This window comes from Oncorhynchus keta, chromosome 33, assembly GCF_023373465.1.
Source record: "Oncorhynchus keta strain PuntledgeMale-10-30-2019 chromosome 33, Oket_V2, whole genome shotgun sequence".
In the NCBI taxonomy this organism is placed as follows: Eukaryota; Metazoa; Chordata; class Actinopteri; order Salmoniformes; family Salmonidae; genus Oncorhynchus; species Oncorhynchus keta.
The window spans coordinates 2072782-2097859 of NC_068453.1; the positions used below are offsets into that span (position 1 = coordinate 2072782).

Sequence of the window (25078 nt, forward strand, 5' to 3'; positions counted from 1 at the left end):
CAGGCCAGGTGGTTGAGTGCGTGTTGACCAGAGTGGACACGACGTCAGGCCAGGTGGTTGAGTGCGTGTTGACCAGAGTGGACACGACGTCAGGCCAGGTGGTTGAGTGCGTGTTGACCAGAGTGGACACGACGTCAGGCCAGGTGGTTGAGTGCGTGTTGACCAGAGTGGACACGACGTCAGGCCAGGTGGTTGAGTGCGTGTTGACCAGAGTGGACACGACGTCAGGCCAGGTGGTTGAGTGCGTGTTGACCAGAGTGGACACGACGTCAGGCCAGGTGGTTGAGTGCGTGTTGACCAGAGTGGACACGACGTCAGGCCAGGTGGTTGAGTGCGTGTTGACCAGAGTGGACACGACGTCAGGCCAGGTGGTTGAGTGCGTGTTGACCAGAGTGGACACGACGTCAGGCCAGGTGGTTGAGTGCGTGTTGACCAGAGTGGACACGACGTCAGGCCAGGTGGTTGAGTGCGTGTTGACCAGAGTGGACACGACGTCAGGCCAGGTGGTTGAGTGCGTGTTGACCAGAGTGGACACGACGTCAGGCCAGGTGGTTGAGTGCGTGTTGACCAGAGTGGACACGACGTCAGGCCAGGTGGTTGAGTGCGTGTTGACCAGAGTGGACACGACGTCAGGCCAGGTGGTTGAGTGCGTGTTGACCAGAGTGGACACGACGTCAGGCCAGGTGGTTGAGTGCGTGTTGACCAGAGTGGACACGACGTCAGGCCAGGTGGTTGAGTGCGTGTTGACCAGAGTGGACACGACGTCAGGCCAGGTGGTTGAGTGCGTGTTGACCAGAGTGGACACGACGTCAGGCCAGGTGGTTGAGTGCGTGTTGACCAGAGTGGACACGACGTCAGGCCAGGTGGTTGAGTGCGTGTTGACCAGAGTGGACACGACGTCAGGCCAGGTGGTTGAGTGCGTGTTGACCAGAGTGGACACGACGTCAGGCCAGGTGGTTGAGTGCGTGTTGACCAGAGTGGACACGACGTCAGGCCAGGTGGTGAAGTGCGTATTGACCAAGTAGACAGCGTCAGAGCAAGTGGTTTAGTGCGTATTTGACAGTGAACCTGACGTCAAACCAAATGAATTGAAGTGCGTGTTGACCAGAAGTAGACACGGCGTCAAATAGTAGTTGATGCGTATTGACAGAAGTAGACACAGCGTCCAGAGCCTTGGAAATGAATTTGAAATGCGTATTGACCAGAGTGGACACGACGTCAGGCCAGGTGGTTGAGTGCGTGTTGACCAGAGTACACGACGTCAGGCCAGGTGGTTGAGTGCGTGTTGACCAGAGTGGACACGACGTCAGGCCAGGTGGTTGAGTGCGTGTTGACACGACGTCAGGCCAGAGTGGACACGACGTCAGGCCAGGTGGTTGAGTGCGTGTTGACCAGAGTGGACACGACGTCAGGCCAGGTGGTTGAGTGCGTGTTGACCAGAGTGGACACGACGTCAGGCCAGGTGGTTGAGTGCGTGTTGACCAGAGTGGACACGACGTCAGGCCAGGTGGTTGAGTGCGTGCTGACCAGAGTGGACACGACGTCAGGCCAGGTGGTTGAGTGCGTGTTGACCAGAGTTGACACGACGTCAGGCCAGGTGGTTGAGTGCGTGTTGACCAGAGTGACACGACGTCAGGCCAGGTGGTTGAGTGCGTGTTGACCAGAGTGGACACGACGTCAGCCAGGTGGTTGCCAGGTGCGTGTTGACCAGAGTGGACACGACGTCAGGCCAGGTGGTTGAGTGCGTGTGACCAGAGTGGACACGACGTCAGGCCAGGTGGTTGAGTGCGTGTGACCAGAGGACACGACGTCAGGCCAGGTGGTTGAGTGCGTGTTGACCAGAGTGGACACGACGTCAGGCCAGGTGGTTGAGTGCGTGTTGACCAGAGTGGACACGACGTCAGGCCAGGTGGTTGAGTGCGTGTTGACCAGAGTGGACACGACGTCAGGCCAGGTGGTTGAGTGCGTGTTGACCAGAGTGGACACGACGTCAGGCCAGGTGGTTGAGTGAGTGCGTGTTGACCAGAGTGGACACGACGTCAGGCCAGGTGGTTGAGTGCGTGTTGACCAGAGTGGACACGACGTCAGGCCAGGTGGTTGAGTGCGTGTTGACCAGAGTGGACACGACGTCAGGCCAGGTGGTTGAGTGCGTGTTGACCAGAGTGGAGTGCGTGTTGACCGACGTCAGGCCAGGTGGTTGAGTGCGTGTTGACCAGAGTGGACACGACGTCAGGCCAGGTGGTTGAGTGCGTGTTGACCAGAGTGGACACGACGTCAGGCCAGGTGGTTGAGTGCGTGTTGACCAGTGGACACGACGTCAGGCCAGGTGGTTGAGTGCGTGTTGACCAGAGTGGACACGACGTCAGGCCAGGTGGTTGAGTGCGTGTTGACCAGAGTGGACACGACGTCAGGCCAGGTGGTTGAGTGCGTGTTGACCAGAGTGGACACGACGTCAGGCCAGGTGGTTGAGTGCGTGTTGACCAGAGTGGACACGACGTCAGGCCAGGTGGTTGAGTGCGTGTTGACCAGAGTGGACACGACGTCAGGCCAGGTGGTTGAGTGCGTGTTGACCAGAGTGGACACGACGTCAGGCCAGGTGGTTGAGTGCGTGTTGACCAGAGTGGACACGACGTCAGGCCAGGTGGTTGAGTGCGTGTTGACCAGAGTGGACACGACGTCAGGCCAGGTGGTTGAGTGCGTGTTGACCAGAGTGGACACGACGTCAGGCCAGGTGGTTGAGTGCGTGTTGACCAGAGTGGACACGACGTGCCAGGTGGTTGAGTGCGTGACCAGAGTGGACACGACGTCAGGCCAGGTGGTTGAGTGCGTGTTGACCAGAGTGGACACGACGTCAGGCCAGGTGGTTGAGTGCGTGTTGACCAGAGTGGACACGACGTCAGGCCAGGTGGTTGAGTGCGTGTTGACCAGAGTGGACACGACGTCAGGCCAGGTGGTTGAGTGCGTGTTGACCAGAGTGGACACGACGTCAGGCCAGGTGGTTGAGTGCGTGTTGACCAGAGTGGACACGACGTCAGGCCAGGTGGTTGAGTGCGTGTTGACCAGAGTGGACACGACGTCAGGCCAGGTGGTTGAGTGCGTGTTGACCAGAGTGGACACGACGTCAGGCCAGGTGGTTGAGTGCGTGTTGACCAGAGTGGACACGACGTCAGGCCAGGTGTGGTTGAGTGCGTGTTGACCAGAGTGGACACGACGTCAGGCCAGGTGGTTGAGTGCGTGTTGACCAGAGTGGACACGACGTCAGGCCAGGTGGTTGAGTGCGTGTTGACCAGAGTGGACACGACGTCAGGCCAGGTGGTTGAGTGCGTGTTGACCAGAGTGGACACGACGTCAGGCCAGGTGGTTGAGTGCGTGTGACCAGAGTGGACACGACCAGGCCAGGTGGTTGAGTGCACCAGGAGTGGACACGACGTCAGGCCAGGTGGTTGAGTGCGTGTTGACCAGAGTGGACACGACGTCAGGCCAGGTGGTTGAGTGCGTGTTGACCACGTCAGGCCAGGTGGTTGAGTGCGTGTTGACCAGAGTGGACAGACGTCAGGCCAGGTGGTTGAGTGCGTGTTGACCAGAGTGGACACGACGTCAGGCCAGGTGGTTGAGTGCGTGTTGACCAGAGTGGACACGACGTCAGGCCAGGTGGTTGAGTGCGTGTTGACCAGAGTGGACACGACGTCAGGCCAGGTGGTTGAGTGCGTGTTGACCAGAGTGGACACGACGTCAGGCCAGGTGGTTGAGTGCGTGTTGACCAGAGTGGACACGACGTCAGGCCAGGTGGTTGAGTGCGTGTTGACCAGAGTGACACGACGTCAGGCCAGGTGGTTGAGTGCGTGTTGACCAGAGTGGACACGACGTCAGGCCAGGTGGTTGAGTGCGTGTTGACCAGAGTGGACACGACGTCAGGCCAGGTGGTTGAGTGCGTGTTGACCAGAGTGGACACGACGTCAGGCCAGGTGGTTGAGTGCGTGTTGACCAGAGTGGACACGACGTCAGGCCAGGTGGTTGAGTGCGTGTTGACCAGAGTGGACACGACGTCAGGCCAGGTGGTTGAGTGCGTGTTGACCAGAGTGGACACGACGTCAGGCCAGGTGGTTGAGTGCGTGTTGACCAGAGTGGACACGACGTCAGGCCAGGTGGTTGAGTGCGTGTTGACCAGAGTGGACACGACGTCAGGCCAGGTGGTTGAGTGCGTGTTGACCAGAGTGGACACGACGTCAGGCCAGGTGGTGAGTGCGGTTGACCAGAGTGGACACGACGTCAGGCCAGGTGGTTGAGTGCGTGACCAGAGTGGACACGACGTCAGGCCAGGTGGTTGAGTGCGTGTTGACCAGAGTGGACACGACGTCAGGCCAGGTGGTTGAGTGCGTGTTGACCAGAGTGGACACGACGTCAGGCCAGGTGGTTGAGTGCGTGTTGACCAGAGTGGACACGACGTCAGGCCAGGTGGTTGAGTGCGTGTTGACCAGAGTGGACACGACGTCAGGCCAGGTGGTTGAGTGCGTGTTGACCAGAGTGGACACGACGTCAGGCCAGGTGGTTGAGTGCGTGTTGACCAGAGTGGACACGACGTCAGGCCAGGTGGTTGAGTGCGTGACACGACCAGGCCAGGTGGTTGAGTGCGTGTTGACCAGAGTGGACACGGCCAGGCCAGGTGGTTGAGTGCGTGTTGACCAGAGTGGACACGACGTCAGGCCAGGTGGTTGAGTGCGTGTTGACACCAGGCCAGGTTGAGTGCGTGTTGACCAGAGTGGACACGACGTCAGGCCAGGTGGTTGAGTGCGTGTTGACCAGAGTGGACACGACGTCAGGCCAGGTGGTTGAGTGCGTGTTGACCAGAGTGGACACGACGTCAGGCCAGGTGGTTGAGTGCGTGTTGACCAGAGTGGACACGACGTCAGGCCAGGTGGTTGAGTGCGTGTTGACCAGAGTGGACACGACGTCAGGCCAGGTGGTTGAGTGCGTGTTGACCAGAGTGGACACGACGTCAGGCCAGGTGGTTGAGTGCGTGTTGACCAGAGTGGACACGACGTCAGGCCAGGTGGTTGAGTGCGTGTTGACCCAGAGTGGACAGGTGGTTGAGTGCGTGTTGACCGTGGACACAGGCCAGGTGGTTGAGTGCGTGTTGACCAGAGTGGACACGACGTCAGGCCAGGTGGTTGAGTGCGTGTTGACCAGAGTGGACACGACGTCAGGCCAGGTGGTTGAGTGCGTGTTGACCAGAGTGGACACGACGTCAGGCCAGGTGGTTGAGTGCGTGTTGACCAGAGTGGACACGACGTCAGGCCAGGTGGTTGAGTGCGTGTTGACCAGAGTGGACACGACGTCAGGCCAGGTGGTTGAGTGCGTGTTGACCAGAGTGGACACGACGTCAGGCCAGGTGGTTGAGTGCGTGTTGACCAGAGTGGACACGACGTCAGGCCAGGTGGTTGAGTGCGTGTTGACCAGAGTGGACACGACGTCAGGCCAGGTGGTTGAGTGCGTGTTGACCAGAGTGGACACGACGTCAGGCCAGGTGGTGTTGAGTCAGGCCAGGTGGTGAGTTGACCAGAGTGGACACGACGTCAGGCCAGGTGGTTGAGTGCGTGTTGACCAGAGTGGACACGACGTCAGGCCAGGTGGTTGAGTGCGTGTTGACCAGACCAGGCCAGGTGGTTGAGTGCGTGTTGACCAGAGTGGACACGACGTCAGGCCAGGTGGTTGAGTGCGTGTTGACCAGAGTGGACACGACGTCAGGCCAGGTGGTTGAGTGCGTGTTGACCAGAGTGGACACGACGTCAGGCCAGGTGGTTGAGTGCGTGTTGACCAGAGTGGACACGACGTCAGGCCAGGTGGTTGAGTGCGTGTTGACCAGAGTGGACACGACGTCAGGCCAGGTGGTTGAGTGCGTGTTGACCAGAGTGGACACGACGTCAGGCCAGGTGGTTGAGTGCGTGTTGACCAGAGTGGACACGACGTCCAGGTGGTTGAGTGCGTGTTGACCAGAGTGGACACGACGTCAGGCCAGGTGGTTGAGTGCGTGTTGACCAGAGTGGACACGACGTCAGGCCAGGTGGTTGAGTGCGTGTTGACCAGAGTGGACACGACGTCAGGCCAGGTGGTTGAGTGCGTGTTGACCAGAGTGGACACGACGTCAGGCCAGGTGGTTGAGTGCGTGTTGACCAGAGTGGACACGACGTCAGGCCAGGTGGTTGAGTGCGTGTTGACCAGAGTGGACACGACGTCAGGCCAGGTGGTTGAGTGCGTGTTGACCAGAGTGGACACGACGTCAGGCCAGGTGGTTGAGTGCGTGTTGACCAGAGTGGACACGACGTCAGGCCAGGTGGTTGAGTGCGTGTTGACCAGAGTGGACACGACGTCAGGCCAGGTGGTTGAGTGCGTGTTGACCAGAGTGGACACGACGTCAGGCCAGGTGGTTGAGTGCGTGTTGACCAGAGTGGACACGACGTCAGGCCAGGTGGTTGAGTGCGTGTTGACCAGAGTGGACACGACGTCAGGCCAGGTGGTTGAGTGCGTGTTGACCAGAGTGGACACGACGTCAGGCCAGGTGGTTGAGTGCGTGTTGACCAGAGTGGACACGACGTCAGGCCAGGTGGTTGAGTGCGTGTTGACCAGAGTGGACACGACGTCAGGCCAGGTGGTTGAGTGCGTGTTGACCAGAGTGGACACGACGTCAGGCCAGGTGGTTGAGTGCGTGTTGACCAGAGTGGACACGACGTCAGGCCAGGTGGTTGAGTGCGTGTTGACCAGAGTGGACACGACGTCAGGCCAGGTGGTTGAGTGCGTGTTGACCAGAGTGGACACGACGTCAGGCCAGGTGGTTGAGTGCGTGTTGACCAGAGTGGACACGACGTCAGGCCAGGTGGTTGAGTGCGTGTTGACCAGAGTGGACACGACGTCAGGCCAGGTGGTTGAGTGCGTGTTGACCAGAGTGGACACGACGTCAGGCCAGGTGGTTGACCAGAGTGGACACGCGTCAGGCCAGGTGGTTGACCAGAGTGGACACGACGTCAGGCCAGGTGGTTGAGTGCGTGTTGACCAGAGTGGACACGACGTCAGGCCAGGTGGTTGAGTGCGTGTTGACCAGAGTGACGTCAGGCCAGAGTGTGGACACGACGTCAGGCCAGGTGGTTGAGTGCGTGTTGACCAGAGTGGACACGACGTCAGGCCAGGTGGTTGAGTGCGTGTTGACCAGAGTGGACACGACGTCAGGCCAGGTGGTTGAGTGCGTGTTGACCAGAGTGACACGACGTCAGGCCAGGTGGTTGAGTGCGACGTCAGGCCAGGTTGACCAGACCAGAGTGGACACGACGTCAGGCCAGGTGGTTGAGTGCGTGTTGACCAGAGTGGACACGACGTCAGGCCAGGTGGTTGAGTGCGTGTTGACCAGAGTGGACACGACGTCAGGCCAGGTGGTTGAGTGCGTGTTGACCAGAGTGACACGACGTCAGGCCAGGTGGTTGAGTGCGTGACCAGAGTGACACGCCAGGCCAGGTGGTTGAGTGCGTGTTGACCAGAGTGGACACGACGTCAGGCCAGGTGGTTGAGTGCGTGTTGACCAGAGTGGACACGACGTCAGGCCAGGTGGTTGAGTGCGTGTTGACCAGAGTGGACACGACGTCAGGCCAGGTGGTTGAGTGCGTGTTGACCAGAGTGGACACGACGTCAGGCCAGGTGGTTGAGTGCGTGTTGACCAGAGTGGACACGACGTCAGGCCAGGTGGTTGAGTGCGTGTTGACCAGGAGTGGAGTGGACACGACGTCAGGCCAGGTGGTTGAGTGCGTGTTGACCAGAGTGGACACGACGTCAGGCCAGGTGGTTGAGTGCGTGTTGACCAGAGTGGACACGACGTCAGGCCAGGTGGTTGAGTGCGTGTTGACCAGAGTGGACACGACGTCAGGCCAGGTGGTTGAGTGCGTGTTGACCAGAGTGGACACGACGTCAGGCCAGGTGGTTGAGTGCGTGTTGACCAGAGTGACACGACGTCAGGCCAGGTGGTTGAGTGCGACCAGGCCAGGTGGTTGAGTGCGTGTTGACCAGAGTGGACACGACGTCAGGCCAGGTGGTTGAGTGCGTGTTGACCAGAGTGGACACGACGTGAGGCCAGAGTGGACACGACGTCAGGCCAGGTGGTTGAGTGCGTGTTGACCAGAGTGGACACGACGTCAGGCCAGGTGGTTGAGTGCGTGTTGACCAGAGTGGACACGACGTCAGGCCAGGTGGTTGAGTGCGTGTTGACCAGAGTGACACGACGTCAGGCCAGGTGGTTGAGTGCGTGTTGACCAGAGTGGACACGACGTCAGGCCAGGTGGTTGAGTGCGTGTTGACCAGAGTGGACACGACGTCAGGCCAGGTGGTTGAGTGCGTGTTGACCAGAGTGGACACGACGTCAGGCCAGGTGGTTGAGTGCGTGTTGACCAGAGTGGACACGACGTCAGGCCAGGTGGTTGAGTGCGTGTTGACCAGAGTGGACACGACGTCAGGCCAGGTGGTTGAGTGCGTGTTGACCAGAGTGGACACGACGTCAGGCCAGGTGGTTGAGTGCGTGTTGACCAGAGTGGACACGACGTCAGGCCAGGTGGTTGAGTGCGTGTTGACCAGAGTGGACACGACGTCAGGCCAGGTGGTTGAGTGCGTGTTGACCAGAGTGGACACGACGTCAGGCCAGGTGGTTGAGTGCGTGTTGACCAGAGTGGACACGACGTCAGGCCAGGTGGTTGAGTGCGTGTTGACCAGAGTGGACACGACGTCAGGCCAGGTGGTTGAGTGCGTGTTGACCAGAGTGGACACGACGTCAGGCCAGGTGGTTGAGTGCGTGTTGACCAGAGTGGACACGACGTCAGGCCAGGTGGTTGAGTGCGTGTTGACCAGAGTGGACACGACGTCAGGCCAGGTGGTTGAGTGCGTGTTGACCAGAGTGGACACGACGTCAGGCCAGGTGGTTGAGTGCGTGTTGACCAGAGTGGACACGACGTCAGGCCAGGTGGTTGAGTGCGTGTTGACCAGAGTGGACACGACGTCAGGCCAGGTGGTTGAGTGCGTGTTGACCAGAGTGGACACGACGTCAGGCCAGGTGGTTGAGTGCGTGTTGACCAGAGTGGACACGACGTCAGGCCAGGTGGTTGAGTGCGTGGACCAGGTGGTTGAGTGCGTGTTGACCAGAGTGGACACGACGTCAGGCCAGGTGGTTGAGTGCGTGTTGACCAGAGTGGACACGACGTCAGGCCAGGTGGTTGAGTGCGTGTTGACCAGAGTGGACACGACGTCAGGCCAGGTGGTTGAGTGCGTGTTGACCAGAGTGACCAGCCAGTGTTGACACGACGTCAGGCCAGGTGGTTGAGTGCGTGTTGACCAGAGTGGACACGACGTCAGGCCAGGTGGTTGAGTGCGTGTTGACCAGAGTGGACACGACGTCAGGCCAGGTGGTTGAGTGCGTGTTGACCAGAGTGGACACGACGTCAGGCCAGGTGGTTGAGTGCGTGTTGACCAGAGTGGACACGACGTCAGGCCAGGTGGTTGAGTGCGTGTTGACCAGAGTGGACACGACGTCAGGCCAGGTGGTTGAGTGCGTGTTGACCAGAGTGGACACGACGTCAGGCCAGGTGGTTGAGTGCGTGTTGACCAGAGTGGACACGACGTCAGGCCAGGTGGTTGAGTGCGTGTTGACCAGAGTGGACACGACGTCAGGCCAGGTGGTTGAGTGCGTGTTGACCAGAGTGGACACGACGTCAGGCCAGGTGGTTGAGTGCGTGTTGACCAGAGTGGACACGACGTCAGGCCAGGTGGTTGAGTGCGTGTGACCGTGGACACGACGTCAGGCCAGGTGGAGTGCGTGTTGACCAGAGTGGACACGAGGCCAGGTGGTTGAGTGCGTGTTGACCAGGCCAGGTGGTTGAGTGCGTGTTGACCAGAGTGGACACGACGTCAGGCCAGGTGGTTGAGTGCGTGTTGACCAGAGTGGACACGACGTCAGGCCAGGTGGTTGAGTGCGTGTTGACCAGAGTGGACACGACGTCAGGCCAGGTGGTTGAGTGCGTGTTGACCAGAGTGGACACGACGTCAGGCCAGGTGGTTGAGTGCGTGTTGACCAGAGTGGACACGACGTCAGGCCAGGTGGTTGAGTGCGTGTTGACCAGAGTGGACACGACGTCAGGCCAGGTGGTTGAGTGCGTGTTGACCAGAGTGGACACGACGTCAGGCCAGGTGGTTGAGTGCGTGTTGACCAGAGGCCAGGTGGGAGTGCGTGTTGACGACACGTCAGGCCAGGTGGTTGAGTGCGTGTTGACCAGAGTGGACACGACGTCAGGCCAGGTGGTTGAGTGCGTGTTGACCAGAGTGGACACGACGTCAGGCCAGGTGGTTGAGTGCGTGTTGACCAGAGTGGACACGACGTCAGGCCAGGTGGTTGAGTGCGTGTTGACCAGCCAGGTGGTTGAGTGCGTGTTGACCAGAGTGGACACGTCAGGCCAGGTGGTTGAGTGCGTGTTGACCAGAGTGGACACGACGTCAGGCCAGGTGGTTGAGTGCGTGTTGACCAGAGTGGACACGACGTCAGGCCAGGTGGTTGAGTGCGTGTTGACCAGAGTGGACACGACGTCAGGCCAGGTGGTTGAGTGCGTGTTGACCAGAGTGGACACGACGTCAGGCCAGGTGGTTGAGTGCGTGTTGACCAGAGTGGACACGACGTCAGGCCAGGTGGTTGAGTGCGTGTTGACCAGAGTGGACACGACGTCAGGCCAGGTGGTTGAGTGCGTGTTGACCAGAGTGGACACGACGTCAGGCCAGTGGTTGGTTCAGGCCAGTGCGTGTTGACCAGAGTGGACACGACGTCAGGCCAGGTGGTTGAGTGCGTGTTGACCAGAGTGGACACGACGTCAGGCCAGGTGGTTGAGTGCGTGTTGACCAGAGTGGACACGACGTCAGGCCAGGTGGTTGAGTGGGTGTTGACCAGAGTGGACACGACGTCAGGCCAGGTGGTTGAGTGTGTGTTGACCAGAGTGGACACGACGTCAGGCCAGGTGGTTGAGTGTGTGTTGACCAGAGTGGACACGACGTCAGGCCAGGTGGTTGAGTGTGTGTTGACCAGAGTGGACACGACGTCAGGCCAGGTGGTTGAGTGTGTGTTGACCAGAGTGGACACGACGTCAGGCCAGGTGGTTGAGTGTGTGTTGACCAGAGTGGACACGACGTCAGGCCAGGTGGTTGAGTGTGTGTTGACCAGAGTGGACCACGACGTCAGGCCAGGTGGTTGAGTGTGTGTTGACCAGAGTGGACACGACATCAGGCCAGGTGGTTGAGTGTGTGTTGACCAGAGTGGACACGACGTCAGGCCAGGTGGTTGAGTGTGTGTTGACCAGAGTGGACACGACGTCAGGCCAGGTGGTTGAGTGTGTGTTGACCAGAGTGGACACGACGTCAGGCCAGGTGGTTGAGTGTGTGTTGACCAGAGTGGACACGACGTCAGGCCAGGTGGTTGAGTGTGTGTTGACCAGAGTGGACACGATGTCAGGCCAGGTGGTTGAGTGTGTGTTGACCAGAGTGGACACGACGTCAGGCCAGGTGGTTGAGTGTGTGTGTTTATTGTATTCTTTTTTTCTTTTTTTTAACCTTTATTTTACTGGGCAAGTCAGTTAAGAACAAATTCTTGTTTTCAATGACAGACTAGGAACAGTGGGTTAACTGCCTTGTTCAGGGGCAGAATGACAGATTTTCACCTTGTCAGCTCGGGGATTTGATCTTGCAAACTTTCGGTTACTAGTCCAACGGTCTAACCACAAGGATACCTGCCGCCCGTGTGTGTGTATGTGTGTGTGTGTGTGTGTGTTGACCTGGGGGCAAGCGGGCCAGGTGGTTGCGGCGGATGTTGAGGTCTCGCAGCGAGTCCAGTCGACCAACCTGAGGAGGGAGTGTCTGGATATCATTACAACTCACGTCCTGGAGAGAGGGATGAGGAGAGAAAAGGAGAGGAAAAGGATGGCCTGGTTAAATGGTAATCAAACCACAACACAAATTCTACCAATCAGGGAAAAAAACAGGCAATTCAACATGGTGGTTTTGACATTGGAAAACATCACACGGCCAGATACCCACAGCCAATTAAGCCGTGTGTGTGTGTGTGTGTGTGTCTGTACTGACCAGTTCTGTGAGCTGTCGTAGTTGGCCCAGCTCTTCGGGAAGGGAGACCAGCTTGTTGTTACAAGCGATCAGGACCTTCAACGGCAGACTGCACACCGGGCTGGGCAGGGTCGACAACTGGTTCCGACTGGAATCCGGATTAAAGAGAAAGAAAGACAGGAGAGAAAATTGAAGTGGTGTTTTTTACTAAAGCCTTGGTAAATTCATGTCTCTATTCAAATTCAAATAATTGTGATGGTGGATGTTTTTATGTGTCCTGGCAAGACGGTGAATGTTACTGAATATCATCAAAACAAAAAGGAAGTCACTCTGTTCAACAATGTTCTGTTGCCACTGTCTGGGAAACAGGTTATGCCCAAACCAGATCAGCGCTTTCATTTGATGAATGAACATGGGTGTCTTCCCAAATGGCACCCTATTCCCTATTTAGTGCACTACTTTTGACCAGGGCCGATAGGGGTCAAATATGGTGTATGATATAAGGAATAGGATGCCTTTGGGATGTTGAGCATCTGTTTTAGGCATAAATAGATATGTACATCTGTATTTACTCTACTGTGTGCGTGTATCACCATATGCTCAAGTATGTGACGGCCTGTGTGTGTGTGTGTGTGTGTGTGTGTGTGTGTGTGTGTGTGTGTGTCAGAGGTAGAAAAAAGTACTCAAAAGTACTCTCACATACTTGAGTAAAAGTAAAAGCTATACAACATCAAAGTCCTTATATTAAGCAAACCAGACAGCACAATTTTTTTATTTCACATTTTTAAAATCACCCAGGTCTCTACTCAATTCTAATTTGTCTATTTTGTTGTGCGTTGATTGTTGGGGAAAAACTGGTCTACTGTAGGCTACACTACTTTCTTCAACGTCAACATTCCTTCAGAATTCTTAGCTTGCTGGCAAGGCCATCAGACTGTTAAACAGCCATCACGAGCACAGAGAGGCTGCTGCCTACATGCAGACTTGAAATCACTGGCCACTTTAATCATGTTTACATATCTTGAATTACTCACCTCATATGTATATACTGTATTGTATACTATCTATTGCATCTTAGCCTATCCTTCTCTGAAATTGCTCATCCATATATTTATATATTATTATTCCATTCCTTTACTTAGATGTGTGTGTACTAGGTTTTTGTTGTGAAACTGTTAGATATTTCTTCTTGGATATTACTGCATTGTCGGAACTAGAAGCACAAGCATTTCGCTACACTCTCATTAACATCTGCTAACCATGTGTACGTGACCAATAACATCCGATATGATTTTGAAGAGAATATGTCACTGAAAAAGTATCAAAAAAGGTGGATAATAAAAATGGAAGTTTCAGGGAAGAATGGACAGAAAAAGCATTAATCTTACCATCTTTCTCCAATGCCAAGCCAGCGTGTCTAATTTGCAATTAAAATGTTGCTGTATGCAAAGAATTCAATCTCAGACGTTAGAATGAATCTAAGCATGGTCCTTTCAAAGTGGTCTTCCTGCGCGAGACAGAGGCTCGACGCGGAAGCATTGAAGTGTTAACTCCACGCTACAAACACAGCAGCAGAATCCTCCTTCGTGGCCTGACCCAACAACAGGAGGTCACAAGTGCCTTTCCTAAAAGCGTCCTGGGTTCTAACCAAACACAACATGCCCTTCACAGACGCGGAGGTATTTAAACAGTGCATAGCGACAGTTTGAGGAAATGGCTAACCACACGTCTATGGACAGCATAATTGCGCCTGTCAAACAGATGGCCGTCGGTGTCAACTGCCGGCCTCCGCGTCCATGCACAGGCGGATGATGTGTACAGGATTGTTTTGGAGGGGCTGTCAGGCTGAGCATTTTCCCCTGGCTATTGATGAGAGTACTGACAACACCAATTTAGCACAGTGTGTGTGTGTGTGTGTGTGTGTGTGTGTGTGTGTGTGTGTGTGTGTGTGTGTGTCTGAACGTAGCATAGCCTCGTCAATGAATTGATGGTTGAGACATTGCAAGCCATTCACAAGTGTGTGCTGTGAGCGAGAGCTAAAAGATCTGATGGATAAAGTCATGCAGATAATCAACTTTGTCAGGGAGACATCAGGCACCCAAACATAGTATTTTCCGTAAGCAATTCAAACTGCGCATATTGAACATCGAAACAAATCAGCGATGCGCTCCGGAGTTCCAAGTCCGTGTGTGCATTTTGGGTGTCATGCTCAGATGAATTCAGCACAATAATATGACACGGTACAAATCTGTACAAATCTGTCGTTCTGCCCCTGAACAGGCAGTTAACCCACTGTTCCGAGGCCGTCATTGAAAATAAGAATTTGTTCTTAACTGACTTGCCTAGTTAAATAAAGGTACAATTAAAAAATAAAGTAACTTGCATTTTATGTGCTAACAATGTTTGGATCGACTTACACCTACCTACCTGCGAGTCCTCCTTTCCCTCTATGACCGCAATAAAGACTCACGACAGGAACCGGCTTTCACATAAGTCAATCAAGGCCTACTTGCGTATTAAAATGACATCCATCTCACCCGACATCCACAAGACGGTGTCGTAAATTCAGTGGCCTATATGACGGTAGGTAGTAAATACTAACATTGTTGTGATTGCTTATACAGGGCTATTAAGGTCTCAAGTATTTTCTGTTCTGTCTTTACAGGAGCGGGCTATCCCCACATTCAGCCATTCAACGCCTTTTATTCTTTCAATTATTGTAGGATGCTACATTTTTGGCCAGTTGCTATTATAAGTAGGCCACCTAATATATATATTTTTAAACACTTCTATTAGGCCATTTTATTTTCTTGTGAACGTTTCTGTTAAGCCTCATAACGGTCTGCGGTAGGCTAAGTTATTTTATATAGGCCAAGAATCTGAGAAAAGAGACGCCAATTATAAGCCCTCTTGTTGTTTGTCACGTCGAATGAAGATTATTGTTGAAATGAATTGCCTGACTGGTCTCCATCTGTTGCTGTGCAACACTTACACAACAAGCTAGCTATATGTTCAGCACCAGGCGCTGTTCACCCATTGATTGCAGCTTTACGATTCAGCACAAAATTGTATGCTGCCTGCTTTATTACTTGACTTTCTGCATTCTCTCTTCTCATGAATGAAGTGTGAACGTAACTTTTGCATTATTTAGGGATACTCTGCTCCACACTATACCATCTTATTTTGTCATGAACTGAAATTAGGCAAACTTTTCTAAGTATTAGCAACCAGGAAATCACGGAGCAATTTCTGCATCGTGCAACGAAGTAGTTTACACCACTGGTGTGTGTGTGTGTGTGTGTGTGTGTGTGCACGCCCATTACCTTATGTTCAGGTAGGTGAGGGCCTGGAGATTGAGAAGACTCTCAGGCAGCGAGCGCAGGCAGTTCTGGTAGAGCTGCAGGTGTTCCAAAGAGACAAACATACACACCTCCACGGGCAGCTCTGGCAGACGGTTACGGGACAGGTCTAAACAAGGAGAGAGAGAGAGACGTAGATGTCATGCCACTGTTTATTTCATTCATTTATTTCACCCTTTATTTAATCACGTGAGTTGTTTTGTGTCCAAACTTTTAGGTGTCCTCACGTTGGGGCAGTTTGACAGACATTTTCTATTGCGACCCTTATTTTACCAAGTTGGTTGAGACATTCTACATTTACTGCCATCTTGGGGGCTGGCAAGGATGGCTTTTGGCCAGGATGGCAAGAAAGGCTGTGTTGGGGATGTGGCCAGGGTTGTATTCACTAGGTACCAAATGGAAGAAAGCGTACTGAAACGGAGTGATTACTTTAACTAATGAATAAAACTCAGGACATCAGGGCCCAACCCCTACGACATGTGCCAAGGGATATGTAAGAACATTGGTTGTATTCTCAACTGAAGGATGGCACCATTTACAGGGCAGTATTCCCAGTGACTGTCATGAGGAAACCCTAAACAGCACCTACATTATTACCATGTGTTCTGTAGGCCTAAATGGTCCCTAATGAAGTGTTTTTCCCTCAACAACCTACACACAAAAATATATTTAGATAAAAACAGTTATAATAATATCACATTTATGTAAGTATTCAGACCCTTTACTCAGTACTTTGTTGAAGCACCCTTGGCAGCGATTACAGCATCGAGTATTTTTGGATATGACACTACAAGCCTGGCACACCTGTATTTGGGGAGTTTCTCCCATTGTTCTCTGCAGATCCTCTTAAGCTCTGTCAGGTGGGATGGGGAGCATCGCTGCACAGATATTTTCAGGTCTCTCCAGAGATGTTGGATTGGGTTCAAATCAGGGCTCTGGCTGGGCCCCTCAAGGACATTCAGAGACGTGTCCTGAAACCACTCCTGCGCTGTCTTGGTTGTGTGCTTAGGGTTGTTGTCCTGTTGAAAGGTGAACCTTTCTCCCAGTCTGAGGTCCTGAGCACTCTGGAGCAGGGTTTCATCAATGATCTCTGTACTTTGCTCTGTTCATCTTTCCCTGACTCGTCTCCCAGTCCCTGCCAGTGAAAAACATCCCCACAGCATGATGCCACCACCACAATGCTTCACCGTAGAGATGGTGCCAGGTTTCCTCCAGACGTGACGCTTGGTATTCAGACTAAAGAGTTCAATCTTAGTTTCATCAGAGCAGAGAATCTTGTTTCTCATGGTCAGAGTCCTTTGGGGGCTGTCACTCAAAGCGGGCTGTCATGTGCCTTTTACTGAGGAGTGTCTTCCGTCTGGACACGCTACCATAAAGGCCTGATTGGTTGAGTGCTGCAGAGATGGTTGTCCTTCTGGAAGGTCCTCCCATCTCCACAGAGGAACTCAGGAGCTCTGTCAGAGTGACCATCAGGCTCTTGGTAACCTCCCTGACCAAGGCCCTTCACCGATTGCTCAGTTTGGCGAGGCGGTGAGGTCTAGGAAGAGTCTTGGTGGTTCCAAACTTCCATTTAAGAACAATAGAGGCCCCTGTGTTCTTGGGGACCTTCAATGCGGCAGACATTATTTGGTACCCTTCTCTAGATCTGTGCCTCGATTACAATCCTGTCTCGGAGCTCTATGGACAATTCCCTCAACCTCATGGTTTGGTTTTTGCTCTGGCATGCACTGTCAACTGTGGGACTTATATAGACTATAAGTCGGACGATTAATTGGAATGGCCGATTAATTAGGGACAATTTCAAGTTTTCATAACAAATCGGCGATTACATTGCATTCAACAAGACTGTGTGGCAGGCTGACTACCTGTTATGCGAGTGTAGCAAGGAGCCAAGGTAAGTTGCTGGCTAGCATTAAACTTATCTTTTAAAAAACAATCAATCTTCACATAATCACTAGATAACCACACATGGTTGATGATATTACTAGGTTAACTAGCTTGTCCTGCATTGCATATAATTAATGCGGTGCCTGTTAATTTATCATCAAATCACAGCCGACCTCGCCAAACGGGGGATGATATAACAAAAGCGCATTCACAATCGTTGCACGAATGCACCTAACTATCAACATCAATGCCTTTCTTAAAATCAACACACAAGTGTATTTGAAACTTTCAAAGTTCTTGAAATGCTCCACATTGATTGACCTTAAAGTAATGATGGACTGTCGTTTCTCTTTGCTTATTTGAGTTATACGGCTATCTTCCGTATACCACCCCTACCTTGTCACAACACAACTGATTGGCTCAAATGCATTAAAAGGAGGGGGTGGGGGGTCTTCCTGGGGCATACATACACGTTTGTTTGTTTTTTTGCAGTGGCAGCTTCGATGTCACCGCCGGTAAATGCATATAGGGGAAACACACGGTTATTGTGACCATTTCACCACATTATCATGCAGTTTATACATAAACGGTTCCAAGAATTGGCTTGCATCTAGTCACTAGCTTAGCCAACAGAGTGGAACTGTAGGGGGTAGGCCAGCTATTGTTTTGGCGATTGAGGGTGGGAAATAGCGAATGGGGATTTTGCTATCCCATTCCCAAGCGTATGCCTTCATTTTCTCCACTGCTAATTGTGAAGTAATGCTGTGATAAGATCTCCAGCATTCACCTCTAGTTCTCATCGACAGCAGTAGTTATTACACAGTTCTTTTAATAAACCACTCATTCTGACAATGTGTTTTATTTGGTGTGTCCTGGTCACACAGATACTTTGCTGTGTGACCAGGACTTTCATTTTAGGAGCATATTGTGCCTAGGAAAGAAATCTCCCAGATAATAATTGTTGTAATGATAAGGTTTCACTGTACTGTTGTGTCCCAGTGCACTAGAGAAAAAGCGAGTGCAGATTCGTTAGCGTCATTACTACATATGACTGCTTTTAATAATCAAATGTATTTACAGGGTTACATATTAGTTTCCAGGGCACAACATGTGCTTCAGAAGTATCTAGAATTCAGATAAGCCAAATATAGGCTGTGTCACAAACCCCCAAAAAGTATGGTGCTCCTAAATGTGTGTGTCAGACATTCCTGCCTAATAATAACATAACTAAAAATAAATGCAAACGCTAATACAAAAACAGTCTGATGTCACCCAGCCTGCAAATATAAGGAACTCCTTTGAAGCTATTGGTGCTGTAGGCTGAAGCATATAGCATGCTAGCCGCTAAAAACCATGAGGTCTAAATCAGTCATGTGCATCTTGTTTTCTGGTTGTAGGCCTAAACGTTGTTTTGGGTAGGTCATCTGACTTTGCTAAGTGCGTACAGTCATGCGTGTCATCGGTTTTCTGTATAACATCTCTCGTCTCAATGGAGCATTCAATGAATCATCATTCAAAAACATAGTTTTGGGCCTCATTGTGCTTTGTTATTGTACAACTTTGTGGTCGACTTCTTAACTGTAGGATATATCTGACTCCAGTCAACTCCTGGGATGATGGCCTTCTAGGTAGAGTTCCTCCGTCCATTGTCTGTGTTCATTTGCCCATCTTAATCTTTTATTTTTATTGGCCAGTCTGAGATATGGCTTTTTCTTTGCAACTCTGCCAAGAAGGCCAGCATCCCGGAGTCGCCTCTTCACTGTTGATGTTGAGACTGGTGTTTTGTGGGTACTATTTAATTAAGCTGCCAGTTCAGGACTTGCGAGGAGTCTGTTTCTCAAACTAGACACTAATGTACTTGTCAAATCCTGCAGTGCCAGATGTGTCCCCCTGCTTAAGCCAGTACATGTCCAGGCCCGTCTGAAGTTTGCTTGAGAGCATTTGGATGATCCAGAAGAAGATTGGAGAATGTCATATGGTCAGATGAAACCAAATTAGAACTTTTTGGTAAAAACTCAACTTGTCGTGTTTGGAGAACAAAGAATGCTGAGTTGCATCCAAAGAACACCATACCTACTGTGAAGCATGGGGGTGGAAACATCATGCTTTGAGGCTATTTTTCTGCAAAGGGACCAGGACGACTGATCCGTGTAAAGGAAAGAATGAATGGGGCCATGTATCGTGAGATTTTGAGTGAAAACCTCCATCAGCAAGGGCATTGAAGATGAAACGTGGCTGGGTCTTTCAGCATGACAATGATCCCAAACAAACCGCCCGGGCAACGAAGGAGTGGCTTCGTAAGAAGCATTTCAAGGTCCTGGAGTGGCCTTGCCAGTCTCCAGATCTCAACCCCATAGAAAATCTTTGGAGGGAGTTGAAAGTCCGTGTTGCCCAGCAACAGCCCCAAAACATCACTGCTCTAGAGGAGATCTGCATGGAGGAATGGGGCAAAATACCAGCAACAGTGTGTGAAAACCTTGAAGACTTACAGAAAACGTTTGACCTCAGTCATTGCCAACAAAGGGTATATAACAAAGTATTAAGATAAACTTTTGTTATTGACCAAATACGTATTTTCCACCCTAATTTGCAAATAAATTCATTTCTGGATTTTTTTCTCATTTTGTCTGTCATGGTTGAAGTGTACCTATGACGAAAATTACAGGCCTCTCATCTTTTTAAGTGGGAGAACCTGCACAATCGGTGGCTGACTAAATGCATTTTTTGCCCCACTGTATATCCAGGAGAGCCAAAGTTCCAACAGCTGGACCTAAAAAAGTGTATAAGAGATCATACAAATATTTTGCTGTGACTTATCTGGATGTTGTTCAAAATATTTGTTGGTCTGATGTGATTAATGAGGAGCATCCAGACCCTGCACTTGATGAATTTATGAAATTGCTTCTTCTAATTATTGATAAACGTGCACCTGTTAAGAAACTGGCTGTTAGAAAATGAGTGGCTAATAAGTCTGGCGGCACATCTTGGCTCTGGCTGGGCCCCTCAAGGACATTCAGAGATTTGTCCAGAAACCAGTCCTTGGGGTCATTGTCCTGTTCACCCCAGTCCTGCATGCTCTGGAGCAGGTTTTCATCAAGGATCTCTGTACTTTGTTCTGTTCATCTTTCCCTCGATCCCGACTGGTCTCCCAGTCCCCACCACTGAAAAACATTCCACAGCATGATGCTGCCACCACCATGCTTCACCATAGGGATGGTGCCAGGTTTCCTCCAGACATGATGCTTGGCATTCAGGCCAAAGAGTTCAATCTTGGTTTCATCAGACCAGATAATCTTGTTTCTCATGGTCCGAGAGTCCTTTATGAGACTTTTGGAAAACTAAGCGGGGTGTCATGTGCCTTTTACTGAGGAGTGGCTTCCGTCTGGCCACTCTACCATTAAGGTTTGAATAGTGGAGTGGTGCAGAGAAGGTTGTCTTCTGGAAGGTTCTCCCATTTCCATAGAGGAACTTCAGAGCTCTATCAGAGTGACCATTGGGCTCTTGGTAATCACCCTGACCAAGGCCCTTCTCCCCTGATTGCTCAGTTTGGCCAGGCAGCCAGCTCAAGGAAGAGTCTTGGTGGTTCCAAGCTTCTTCCATTTAAGAATGATGGAGGCCACTGTGTTCTTGGGGACCTTCAATGCGTACCCTTCCCCAGATCTGTGCCTCAACACAATCCCGTCTCGGAGCTATACGGACAATTCCTTCGACCTCACGGCTTGGATTTTGCTCTGACATGCACTGTCAACTGTTGGACATTATATAGACAGGTGTGTGCGCCTTTCCAAATCATGTCCAATCATTTGAAATTACCACAAGAGGACTCAAGGATGATCAATTTAAACAGGATGCACCGAAGCTCAATTTCATTATGGAGTATTGTGTGTAGATTGAGGATTTATTTATTTATTTAACCCTTGTGTTGTCTTACGGGTCAAAAATAACACGCAACTATGTTTAACAGCAGAGAAGCTTTTTTCAACTTGAAATTTGATTACTTTTCCCAGAGTGACCCCAACATTAGAAAAAGTGAAACATTGCCTTTGTTAATATTTCCATGAAAGCTGTACACCACCAGGGTACAAAGATTGTCTTAAGGTCATTTTTGATCCGGCAGTTATAAGATAATTTAAACACCACAAAGAGACACACACACACAAACAATGATAAATTGAGATTGTATGTGCTACTGATTGAACTCAGCCAGCTGCTCCTGAAGAGGAAGATCACCATGGTTGGCACAGTTGGAAAGAACAAGCCTGAGCTCCCCCCTGCACTCCTCACAACAAGGGGGAGAGGTCTCAAAGTTTGCCTTCATCCCCATCACCACTCTAGTTTCTTACATCCCAAAGAGGAGCAAGAATGTGGTCCTCCTGAGCACACTGCACAAAACGGCTGAGATCAGTAATCATATGGACATGAAGCCAGCCATCATCCTGGACTACAACAACAAAGGAGGCATGGACAACCTGGACAATGTGATTGGAACATACAGCTGCAGGAGGATGACTGCCCGCTGGCCCCTGGTCATTTTCCATAACAACATTGATGTGTCCTCATACAATGCCTTCGGGATATAGAACAAGATCAACCCTACCTGGATTCCTTGTTCAGCGGAACAAGATGAGGGTGTTCCTGGAGCTGCTGGGAAAGGCACTTGTCACCCCCCACATTCAAAGAAGGGAGCGCCTCCCCCACACAGCAGCCTCTGCAGCGCTTGTGAAAGCTGTTCAGGGGGCTGACTCTTGTCCTGATCCACTTGAGGCTGCAGCTGGGGCAGGCAAGAGGAGGAGATGCCAATTCTGCCCCAAAGAAGGACTGTAAAACAAATACTATGTGCTGCACATGTGAGAAATTCATCTGCAAAGTCCACGCACACACACACTTGCATGGGAGTAGACTAGTATTTTGTAGTTTAATTCCTCATTGTACAGTATAAGAAATCACTATTTGCCCCAAAAAAGTCCAAGATTATTATTGTTTCACTTCAATAAAATGCATTCAAAACTACTAAGTGCTATCACTTGCACACAAAATTCACCTATGCAGTAACTTTTGCAATAATAATCCTCTACTTTAGTAAAAAAGAAAACTATAATGACAGGTGTGTTGTAATAAAAACAAGTGGTGTCTACTGATTAAATGCAGTCTTTCTGCATTGTGAAGAGGGAAAACCCAGATACTCAAAGTTTGTGAATTACAGGTTGTTTCTCCATGCAAAATAGATTTGGGGTTTACAATTCAATTAAGCTGCTTTATTTTAGGGGTTTAGTGAAGACGGGTCATTTTTTTTACCCTTAGGACAATGGGAGTATACAGAAATGTAAGACTACACAAGGGTTAATCCATTTTAGAATAAGGTTGTAAAGTAACAAAATGTGGAAAGGGGGCTGAATACTTTCCGAATGCATTGTATGTATCTATACTGAACAAAAATAAAACGCAACAGGCAAATATTACAACGATTTTACAGTTCATATAAAAGAAAATCTGTCAATTTGAATAAATTCATGACTTCAACGCACTGGCGAAAAAGTACTGAAAAATGTTCCTCTTTCATAAACGTTGTACATATGCTTGCAACATGGGGCCATGCAGAAATATGAGGTAATGAAGGCGGATGAATGGCACGACATAGGGCCTCAGGATCTCCTCACGGTATCTCTGTGCATTCAATTGCCATAGATAAAATGTAATTGTGTTGTCCGTAGCTTATGCCTGGCCATACCATAACCCCACCGCCACCATGGGGCACTCTGTTCAGAACGTTAACATCAGCAAACCACTCGCCCGCACGATGCCATATACACGTGGCCTGCGGTGGAGGCCGGTTGGACATACAAGCAAAATCTCTAAAACGACATTGGGAGGCAGCTTATGGTAGAGAAATTAACATGACATTCTCTGGCAACAACTCTGGTGGACATTCCTGCAGTCAGTTGCAAGCCAATTGCAAGCTCCCTCAAAATTTGAGGCATCCGTGTTATGTGACAAAACTGCACATTTTAGAGTGGCCTTTTATTGTCAACAGCACAAGATGCACCTGTGTAATGATCATGCTGTTTAATCAGCTTATTGATATGCCACACCTGGGTTTTTAGACAGACAGACCTATCTATACACACACACACACACCAAACTGGGAAAGTCAATAAACATGTCTGTGGAAATGTAATGATCTGTTTGTCATGCGCAACAACGGGATACTGCTAGCAGCATTTTAGCCACAGACTTATGTGCAAGCTGTCTAGTCTGTTTTACACATGTGCAATGAGCATAAAAAGATGCATTTATAAGGCATTGTGAACTCATTCTCATTTTGAGAAATAAGCTGTTTTTATCCAGATAGGCCACTTGATTTCAACATCTAAACCAAGTGAACAGGCTGTTATTCAAACAGTTGAAGACGGACAGGAGGGTGTATCCATAACAGTTCAACTGTTCCCCCTAAAAGTGAGTTGCCCCCCCACCCAAATCAGAATAGACTCAATTCATCAGGGCCTGGACTGAGCAAAGGTGCTGAAAGGAATGCTGGCCCATGTTGACTCCATTGCTTCCCACAGTTATATCAAGTTGGCTGGATGTCCTTTGGGTGGTGGACCATTCTTGATACAAACGGGAACTGTTAAGCGTGAAAACCCCGGCAGGGTTGCAGTTCTTGACACAAACCGGTGCACCTGGCACCCACTACCATACCCTGTAAATAGGCACACTTGCTCATTCACCCTCTGAATGGCACACATACACAATCCATGTCTCAAGGCTTTAAAAAAAATCCTTCTTTAACCTGACTCCTCTTCATCTACACTGATTGAAGTGGTTTTAACAAGTGACATCGATAAGGGATCATAGATTTCACCTGGATTCACCTCATCAGTCTATGTCATGGAAAGAGGTGTTCATAATGTTTTGTCCACTCAGTGCATACAAGTTGGCAAGTCTTGAAATATAAAGATTAGGTGGCTACTTACCTGCACATGGGCTGGTGCTTTAGAGATTGTTTATGAGACCCGTGTTAATTTTCTATAAGGACTGCTACAATAAGTTGGTCATTATTAGGGGATTGCATTGCGCATGGTTCTGGTCATTTTTATTAACAAAAATGTCATAGACAAACTTGAAAGTCAGATCAGTGAGTGATTATTGAAAAATTATTTTGAGAGCATTTTAAAAGGGAGGTATATATTGTGAATCACTAATAAGTTAGAAAAAAATAATAATATTGAGATACATAGGCCATATCGCCCTGCATACAGCTCTGGGCTCCCGAGTGGCGCAGCAGTCTAACCATCACGTGCATGATGATTTTGTACCCCCACACCAGACACGATCAGGACACGCAGCTTGAAATATCAAAACAAACTGAGCCAGTTATATTAATTTGAAGGTCGAAAAGCATTAAACATTTATGGTAAGTTTTTTAAAACATTAATGGTAATTTATCCTGAAATGCACTAGGTGCTCTACTACAACGATAAAACAGTAAACCAAATTAGTTTCCGACTGGAGTGTGGACCTAAATTCACCACCCACGTGGGTATATGCTCCTAAATGATGGGAAAGGCCGGATTTGCAACGTGTTGAGTGTCACAAATATAATCAATTTCTATTTTAGAGCCTGGCCACACAGACGCTCGCTGACGTGGGCGAGCAGTGTGGGTGCAATGATTGAATAACATGTGTACATTTATTTTGCAACGCTTGTGGAC

The 25078-nt window shown here is 50.7% G+C and overlaps 1 protein-coding gene and 1 long non-coding RNA gene across 10 annotated transcripts in view; one reads left to right on the top strand and one right to left on the bottom strand.

Moving 5' to 3' along the window:
• Positions 1 to 25078, bottom strand: part of LOC118365913 (DISP complex protein LRCH3-like) — a 103445-nt gene that overhangs the window by 60553 nt on the left and 17814 nt on the right. For 8 of the 9 annotated variants that reach the window (XM_052491688.1, XM_052491691.1, XM_052491693.1 and 5 more), the window contains exons 2-4: positions 15447 to 15591; positions 12145 to 12271; positions 11838 to 11943 (exon numbers count right to left, since the gene is read on the bottom strand). In XM_052491688.1, the coding sequence (XP_052347648.1) occupies positions 11838 to 11943; positions 12145 to 12271; positions 15447 to 15591 (378 nt within the window). Of the gene's footprint in view, positions 1 to 11837; positions 11944 to 12144; positions 12272 to 15446; positions 15592 to 21966; positions 22104 to 25078 lie in introns of those variants that run through there. The other variant, XM_052491694.1, reaches the window with a different exon arrangement.
• On the top strand, positions 11047 to 11826 carry LOC127914578 (uncharacterized). The gene is made up of 3 exons (XR_008088911.1): positions 11047 to 11207; positions 11299 to 11478; positions 11524 to 11826. It is a non-coding gene; the product is annotated as an uncharacterized LOC127914578 (long non-coding RNA).